This window comes from Vombatus ursinus, unplaced genomic scaffold (genome assembly GCF_900497805.2).
Source record: "Vombatus ursinus unplaced genomic scaffold, bare-nosed wombat genome assembly UNPS02010788.1, whole genome shotgun sequence".
Classification (NCBI taxonomy): domain Eukaryota; kingdom Metazoa; phylum Chordata; class Mammalia; order Diprotodontia; family Vombatidae; genus Vombatus; species Vombatus ursinus.
In genome coordinates, this window is record NW_020950566.1 from 6,334,354 (window position 1) to 6,344,131 (window position 9,778).

General features: G+C 38.7%; 1 protein-coding gene across 1 annotated transcript in view; it reads right to left on the bottom strand.

Moving 5' to 3' along the window:
- Window positions 1-5,823: 5,823 nt before the first annotated feature.
- Window positions 5,824-9,778, bottom strand: part of IQUB (IQ motif and ubiquitin domain containing) — a 90,935-nt gene continuing 86,980 nt past the window's right edge. Inside the window, exon 13 of the mRNA XM_027855180.1 lies at window positions 5,824-6,264. Within this exon, the coding sequence (XP_027710981.1) occupies window positions 6,010-6,264 (255 nt within the window). The 3' untranslated portion in view covers window positions 5,824-6,009. The remainder of the gene's footprint in view (window positions 6,265-9,778) is intronic.

Consider the following 9,778-nt stretch of genomic DNA (forward strand, 5'->3'; position numbering starts at 1 on the left):
TTTGTTCCAAGTTACCTGTGAAATCTAACCTCACTTGGAAAGCACCTTTTAAAACTAGCCTATGTATGATTGTCTTTAAGGGTAGCAAGTGCCATTTTTAAATGTGTATCATGAAATTCTAATTCAAGCCTTGAGCAGGAAACTCCTTGATTCAGAAGATGCACTGGCTTTACCATCACTATTCAGTTTCACAAGGGCTAAAACTGACATCTAAAGGGAATAAACTGAACTTGAGACAAATGCTACGAAAATGCACTTCTTCCTCTGGTGTTTGGGGGCCCTCAGCTTACAGACTTTGGGAAGGTCTCCTAAGCTCAATGAGTTTCCTCTTCTGAAGAATGAACAGATCAGACCAAACAATTTCCAAGATGACTTCTATGACATTCTCTGATTCTAGAAGAATCAAATTTAAATAAATTAACATTTCTTTTTCCAAAGGAAAACAACATTTCCTTTGAAAAACATCGTGGGTAAAGCTTTGACTTTTCAGAAGCATTGCCTTGTGCAGCCTAGAAAATAACATGGCAATGTTTCAGATGAGCCAAAAGATTCAGGAATACAGTGATGAATAGAATGTAGGTTTCAAAACTATGACTCATGTCCTGCATCAAGAAGGTGATAAGATATTTTCCAATCTTTTTCTTATTTGATAAATATGGGAATGTCTCCCCTTGTTTCCAAACAGCCTATCACTTCCATTCAGACAACTAAGAGGTCACTAGCAATGAGAGATGGGTAAGCACTAACGTCTTATGTGTGATAGGCTGAGTCCCTGACAAAAATAAAATATTTTTGCATGGTCTGTTACTGAAACCCATAATAGAGCTCCTTTGGAACACACTATGTATGTATAAGAATTTTTTTTCTACCTTGCCCTTCAGCCCCTCCATCCCACCCTGGTCTTCTAGACTTTCACCCTGACTCCAGCCTCACCTTCCTCTGCAACTGTAGTTGACAAGTTCATCTTTACACTGTCATCCCCGATCCTATAATCACTCTTATCATCATTTATTTTCTCTGCTCTTAATCCTGTGTTGCTGAATGCCACTGGAAGAAGTCAAGCAAGCATACAATGTGCATTAAAAATTCATATTAATCTCAAATGGGCCCTCACTGTTGCATAGAAATCCCTTTATTTTTCACCAAATGACTATCATGCCACCCACAATGGCTATTCCTAACTTTCTAACCTCTTCAAGCCCCCTAAGCCATCCAGGATCACTTCTCTCTCAACAAATGACACCTTTTACTAAGGAAATCAAGTCTATCTGTCACTGGCTATCTGTCACCTCCTCTATTCCACCCCTTAAGTGGCTCTGTATCTCCACCTATGCTTCTCGCCTCCTTTGTTCTAGGCTCTGAGAAAGAGGTAGGTAGACTCTCTCCACTGGAGCCCATCCTATCCAGTCTCTTTTGAGGGGGGGGGGGAATGAGAAGGGAGGGGACAAGACAAGAAGAGAGATACATACAAACACAAAGATAGATATGTAGATACGCCTTCCACTCTGCCTCCAAGCATACCATTTCCTCCCCATTCTTTAAAACCTTTACTTAACCCTTCAAGTTTGCTTTACTACCAAGTTTCTAGAATTATCTGCTCACTTTATTTATCACCTTACTCATGTTCAATTTCTCATAATCAGGTATCACTCTACTGAAACTCTCCACTATGAAGTTACCAACTAACTTGACTTCTAAGTCTTTTCTTTTCTCCCCATACTCCTTGACCTCTGCAGGCTTTTGCTGCTTTTGATTTCCTCCTCTTAGATGCCCATCTCTTCCTTGGCTTTGTAACACTACTTTTTTTCTCTGAATTTCTTTATACACATCTGACTGCTTCTTTTTTGTCTCTTTAGTCATCCTGCTTCTTCACTGCTCACTCCCTAAGACTGGATGTACTGGCCCCTCTTCTTTCTCTCTCCGGGATCTCACCAGTTCAAATTATTTCAAGTATCATTTCTATGCTAATGATTCCCAAATCTACAAATCTAGCCTTCACCTCTCCTCTATGCTCCCATTTTACATCACCAGCTGCCTGCTACACATTTTCAACTGGTTGTTCAATAGTTACTTCAAACTCAACAAGCACAAAAATGGAACTTTTCTTCCCTCTTAACCTCACCCTCTACGCTTTTTCTACTGTTGAGGGCACTATCATCCTTTCCAGTTACTCATAGGCATAACCACAGGGACATCCTTGCTATTTTCCTATCCCTCACCTCTCCCATAGCTAAATTGATTTGTTGACTCTACATCTATGCCTCTATCCCAGTCCTTACCGGCAATTATGAGGCTTAGAGGATGTTCAACAAAAGAAACAGACAATCCGGTAATGCATAAAGCAATAGGAATTTTATTCTGATGCTTTTTAAAGAAGAAGGTCAGGGCATAAAACCAAGAGCATGGGAGAACAGGGGTAATGAGGGAAGAAAGTTTGGGGCAAAGGATACAATTAGGATTCAGCTCATGGAGAGAGAGCTACAACTGGAGCTCAGTGCAATAGTCTTCAGGCCACAGAAGAAGAAAGGGGGTCAATGACGGTCTTTCAGAGAGACTTTCTTCAGACTTCACACGTGCTGTCCATCTCTCAATGCTCCATTTCTTCTCATCAGTGTGGGGGATACCTGGGCTTCTTTCACCTTTGCATAAAGGCAGCTCACCGAGACAGTCAAAGACCACAGTTTTAAGAGGGAAGATATGGTTCTCACTCAGGTGCATCTGGCAAGTTTCCCACCTCTGATGTCTGATATCAGAGACAGGATAATGCTAGATACCAGCTATGAGCAAATAGAGTATGAGCATGGGGTATGGAAGTTTTCAGAAAATGTCAGGAAGAAAGGACAAGTGGGGTAGCATTCTCTGTGATCATGGCAGTGTTAGCCTGTCCTAGCCCCAAAAGCTCAACATTTTTAGACTATCAAAATCTCTCCCATCCTTACTCTCCACCCACAAGGCCACAACTGTAGTTCAGAACCTCATTACCTCTCACTTGGGCCACTATAATAGTCTACTAATTGTCTCCCTATTGCTAATCCATCCTCCACACAGCTGCCAAAATAATATTCCTACAGTACAAAGGATCATGTCCTCTCCTCTGACTCAAAAACTTTCAATGTCTTCCTTTTGCTTCTCAGATAAAAACAAGCTATTCATCTTTCTACAATCTGGATCTAGCCTATCTTTCTAGGCTTATTTCACATTCATTCCTTTTGTGTACTCTTTCATTCCAGACAAACTGGGAGACTGAAGTCCCTAAATTTGACATTCTTTCACCTCTGTGTATTTGATTATGCTGTCATCTGGAATGCACTCTATACACATCTTAGAATTTTCTCTTTCAAGGTTCAGTCCAGGTGGCACTGCTTCCAGGAAGCCTTCCTAATGCACTCCTGCTTCACCAAAGATAACACAAAAAATGGCCTCTGCCCTCAAAGAGCCTGAATTCCACTGAGGGAGAAACAACATGTGAGGAGATAAGTACATAAAAAATAATGCAATTTAGAAGCAACACTGGTAAACTGAATGTGCCAAAGGGTTGGTGAACAAAATGGTGAATGATTTTGAAACAACGGCATACATTGTCTGAAAAAGAAAAGACTTAGGGGAACATGGACACTGTTCTTAAAAAAGATGATGGTTTGACATGTGGATGATGGCTGCTTTTGATTGGTTCTGGATAGCAGAATTAGGATCAATAAACAGAAATTACAATGACACAGATTTCAACTAGGTGATGTGAATTAACCAAATATCATCACAATCTCAGAAGAATGAAAATTGCTGGAGCCCCAAAGGACAATCCAAAAATAAATGACTGGCTTGGTGGCAGCATATTACCAAAAATGACTTCAGACAAAAAGTGGTATTCAAGACCTCCTCGAGCATATGGATGACAAAAAGAAGGGGGCTTGGTCACATATAAGAGTGAGGGACAATATAGATAGACAAGTCCAAGCATTGTACTACTCTCCACAAAATATTAAAAGACCTAGAAGGAAAGCCTCGAAAAGGGTGATTTAAGGGCATGGACAGGAAACACACAGGATTAAATATCAAAAATCAAACTCTGCTACCATCTAGCGCAACATACACTTGAACAAGAAATCTGTCTGCAAAACCTCCGATAAGCTGACATCTAGCCTTTCCTTAAAGACCTCAAACAACAGAGAACCCACTACCTACTAGGACAACCCACTCACTCAGATACCTGTAACTGTTGAGAGTCACTGAAACCATCACTGTTGGGAAATCTGAGTGTTATACAGTACCTGAAAGTCACTAGTCAGGTTGAATGCAAAAAGGGGTTACTGGCTACCTCATAATGTTAGTAATTCTGAGTAAATGTATACTTTACTTTATGCGATATAAATGTATTCCTGAACTATGTGCAAATGCCTGAGCAAAGGTGCAAATGTTTATTTTTATACATCAAATCAGCTTTTAAATAAACTGCAGGAAATGGAAAATTAAAGTAAACCTTTTGTTTAATCTCTTTCAAAAGCAAATAAGGAAAAAAAATTTTTAAAAAGCAAATAAGGATGTATAATTTCATCTAGATCATAAAATCAGAATTTTTTCATATTGAAGTATTATATGCAATAGGAAGAATGTCTCTAGATGTTTTCAGATAGGCCATGTCAACACACATGTCAGTGGAACAGTTTTATGAACTTTTGCTCAAACTAATCAATGTGGTCTTCCTACTTCAGATAAGAAGGTTAAGTGTATTGTAGAGATAGACCTGCACAATCAACTGGATTGAAAATCCTAGGTGAAACTATCCTTCCACAGTCTACTTAGACACATGGCATCATCACCATCACTAGTCTCTGGTGTCCCCATAGTACCATACAGTAGAGAGTCATGAAAAAAAATGCTCTCTGTTCTCAAAGAGTTTAGAGCGATGGTGGCAACTCTGACAAAAGTGCATCATATAAGTTACTTTAAAATAGTATGTTATTGGGGGCAGCTGGGTGGCACAGTGGATAGAGTACCAGCCCTGAAGTCACGAGGACCTGAGTTCAAATCTGGCCTCCGACCAAACACTTGACACTTACTAGCTGTGTGACCCTGGGCAAGTCACTTAACCCCAATTACCTAAAAACAAACAAACAAACAAACAAACAAAATAGCATGTTATTGTTTTACTTGTCTTAATGGTTTGCTAGTCATTTCACTAGCATGCTTTTATTCTTATTCACTATTTGGGAAAGGAATGTGATTCTGCGAGCTGTTGGTTAGGTGATAAATATATTTTATTCCCAGTGAGTTCAGGAAGCCTTGGCAGTGACAGAGGAGAACTTCAAGAGATTTCTCAAGGAAGGAGGGCATTTAATAAGCAAGGAAAGGTTCTACTTCAAAAGTCTCACAACATTCCTTAGAGATGAGCAGGAACAGTAATCATGTGTATTAGACAGATGAGGAAACTGAGAAATAGAAGATAAACTTGGCAAAGTCTCACAGTAAATAAGGAAAAGAATCAAAGTAAGAACTCACATGTACTGGTGTCCAAAACCAAAATCCATTATGTCTAATACAAATAAACCAAGTCCCTTCATTCTTCCTATGAAACTCTTGACTATTTTAAGATGTTTGAAAAAGAAAGAATAAAAATGATTTGGTATACCAGTCAGAGGCACTGTGGTGGAGGAGATACGAGGATACTAATGCTAGTAGTACCTAGCTCACAAAATTCTCATGAGGCTGAAATAAGATAATTTATAATATACATAAAGCACTTTGAAAAAATTTTAAAGCATTAATAAATGTCAGTTTTCAAATAATAAGACAGACACATTTTCTTTTTACTTCAAAACACTGCATATGGTTACAAAAGCTGATTTTAAACGAATAGACCAACATTAAAACATTTGATGTAAGGATGTTTTATCTTCATAAAACTCATCCCATTCCCAAAGATTAGTAATTAAGAAATGCTACAAAAAGGCACAAACCCTTTCCTTTACTTGCATTACAGTCATGTTACTCAATTAGTCACAGAGGAAAACACTAATGTGGAAGGCATTCCGCCTCTGTATCGTTAGGTGTAGACCTGGGCATTACAGACACCACTGTTTCCTTATCTGTTTCCTCCTCTGTTTGGTTACTTTCTTTGTCCTTTGTTTCATTACTTTCTTTCTCCTTTGCTTCATCTTCAGTGTCATAAACATGTAAAAATGCAGCCATCATTGGAATCTGAGAAAAATAGTTCTTAGCTAGAATGTGCTTATGGTTGATCTTGTGAATAAACACTGGTTCATATCCCTGAAAGAGAAGAAAACCCATATTCTGTTAATTGTCACAGACATCGTTTGCTATGTCAAAGCAGTAGCAGTGACCACTGATGTACTGAGAATTTGATATTCAAATCCATTTCTGCCTCCTCCAAGAAGATATTATTTCCTTACTCTGGATTTGTTTCCACGTGGATGATGGGTAAAAACTCCATTTCTTTTCTATGTCTTACTATCTTTCTCGTTCAATCTCCAAATCAGTGATAGAGGCAAACCTGACTTTATGTCAATGTAATAATTAGATAGACTTGTACATTAAGCTTTGGGGGTACTAGGGCAGGAGTATAAACTCCAATGGGGGAAAGGGGAGACCACTAACTCAAACAGAAAGACCCCTGCGAGCCAGGCCCCTTATTGACTTAGAGAACCATATGTTAATGTTATTTATGTTTTATTGTATTTTTAATTATTTTGTTAAATATTTCCCAATTACATTTTAATCTGCTTCTGACTGGCACTGGGGAGTGTTGCTGAAACCTATGGGTCCCATATTTGACACCTCTGCTCTGGGGGAAATCATTTAGTGTTGAGGGGCTAGAGATAAGTGATCTGAAAAGTTATTGAACCTTCTACAAGGGACTAAGCAACCTGCAAGAAGGGAATATACATACTGGGTGAACTTGTCTAACTGGCTGGCTATGTGAAGAGGAGACAAGAACAGAGGGCAATAATGGGAAAAGGGACAGTTTCTAACATTGGACCAGAAGTCAAGAGACTCAGGTTCTAGCCCTATTTCCTCCATGAGTTATGTGATCTTCAATAAGTCAGTTAAACTTTCAAGAGCTTAATTTCATCTTTTGTAAATGGGTGATCTCTGAAGGCTCTTTTCAGCTCTATAATTCCATGAATTAAAAGAACAGTCTCTCAGACTGGTGCTACCTTCAAATCCAGCCTCTTTATCAACTCCTTGCCTTGACTTTCCATGTTACTTCTGTATCATGTCTAATTTATGAATCTTTGTCTTTGCTGTAGCTTTCTATTTTTTTTAATTCTCATCCTCATCTTTCACAATTCACCCACTGTCACCATGGTTTCCAATTAAATCCTATTTCCTGAACTGCTCAAATAGTGATGACAAGGATGTGCTCGCCTCTACACACTCTTTTCTTGAGGTTTTTTTTCAAGTCAGTCAATAAAGAACCTAGGTGCTAGGCACTGTGCTAAATTCCAGAGAAAGAAAGAAAGAGGGGGGGAGGAGGAAGGAAGGAAGGAAAGAAAGAAGGAAGGAAGGAAAAGAAAGAAAGAAAAAGGAAGGAAGGAGGAAGAAACAGTCCCTGCCCTCAAGGAACTGACAATCTAATAGGGGAAGACAACACATAAAAGGTTGAAAAGTGGGGGAGGGGGAGGGAAGGAAGGTACCCAGATGCAGGGGCATGGTGAAGAAAACAGAGAAGTCCGAAAGTAGTATAACCAGGTGAGAAATGAGACATCTGAGCTGAGCTCCTCCTTAAATAGGGATTTTGGAGTTCATGACTCCACCCTGCAATCAGAGGGACAAAGGGTAGTGATGAGAAGGAACACCAAGGCTGATGAAAGCTTGCAGGAGAAAGGAAGAAAGGAAGAAAGGAAGGAAGGAAGGAAGGAAGAAGGAAGGAAGGAAGGAAGAGGAAGGAAGGAAGGAAGAGTAAAGAAGGAAGGAAGAGGAAGGAAAGAAGGAAGGAAGGAAGGAAGGAAGGAAGGAAGGAAGAAGGACTGATATGAATATGCCCTTGTAAAGTCTGCAAAGTCCATTACATCTATTTTGTCATTTAAGCCCCACAATAAGCCTGTGAGGTGAGTGCTATAGGTATTACTATCCTCATTTAGCTGTTGAAGAGACTAAGGAAGAAAGAAGTTAAATAACCTACCTACCTCATGAGAAGCAAGAGTTTAACTGAAGTCTTCTTGATACTATCTCTTATTCATCAATCAATAAGTATTTATTAAGTGCCTATTATGTGCCCTGCATTGTGCTAAGGCACTAGAGATATAAAAACAATGAATGAAAACAATCACTACTTACAGGAAGTTTATATTCTAAAAGGGGAAGCCAACAAGACTTATACAAGTGCATATGGAATAAATATGCTGTCTATCCTTCAAATATATATCCTGATGCTAGAAACTCCTTACCAATCCATTCTTCCCAAAGTCAAATTAAATATACAAACAACAGGTCTGATCATGTCCCTCTCCTCAAAAAACATTCAGTGGTTCTATCCCTGCAGGATAAAACGCAAATTCCTCAAGCCTGACATTTAAATTGGTTGGTCATTTTTCAGTCGTATCTGACTCTTCGTGACCCTATCTGTGGTTTTCTTGGCAAAGATACTGGCGTATCTAAACACTAGCTATTATTACTTTATACTTTTCAAAGCATTTTCCTGTGTGTTGCCTCGTTTGAACTTTGTAACAATGATAGGAGGTGAGTAGTACAGATGTCATACTCCTTTTTCTACAATGGTGAGAAGGGAATCCCAAAGAGGTTAAATAATATGCCCAAGGTCATACATTTCATTGGGAGAGGACAAGAACCCCAACTCAATGAGGCATACAGGGTTTTCAGTGGAAAGTATATCAAAGACACTGGCTAAGCTGGTTACACTAACTAAGAAAATAAACTGTTGTATATGAATGTGATGGAAGACTATTTTGCTGTAAGAAATGAGGAAAGAGATGATTCCAAAGAGACATGGAAAGACTTACATGAATTTATGCAGAGTGAAATAAGGAGAACCAAAATTTATATACTATAGCATCAATATTATTTTAAAAAATTAACAATTTTGAATAATAGCTAGAATTTATAAACAGTGTTTTAAAGTTAGCAAAGCATTTTACAAATAGTATTTCATTTTATCCTCACAACAACCTTAGGAGGTAGGAACTATTAATATTCCCACTTTACAGATGAGGAAATGGAGGCAGACATAGGTTAAGTGACTTGCAGAGAATCACAGAACTAGCAAGTGTCTAAGGCCAGATTTGAACTCTAATCTTCCTGACTCTGACCCAGCATTCTATCTACTGCATCACTTTTATAAACTGATAAAGAGCTGAAGAAGGAAATGAGCAGAAGTAGGAAAACAATTTCCATAATAACAACACTATAAAAACAAACAACTTTGAAAACCCTAAGAACTAAGATCAATACAATGACCATCCATGATTCTAAAGAACCAATGATGAAACATACATGCCTGGGGGAGCTGGGTGGAGCAGTGGATAGAGCGCCGGCCCTGGAATCAGGAAGACCTGAGTTTAAATCTGGCCTCAGACACTTGACACTTACTAGCTGTGTGACCCTGGGCAAGTCACTTAACCCCACTGCCTAACCAAAAAAAGAAAGAGAGAGAGAGAAAGAAAGAAAGAAAGAAAGAAAGAAAGAAAGAAAGAAAGAAAGAAAGAAAGAAAGAAAGAGAGAAAGAGAGAGAGAAGGAAGGAAGGAAAGAAAGAAAGAAAGAAAGAAAGAAAGAAAGAAAGAAAAAAAGAAAGAAAGGAAAGAA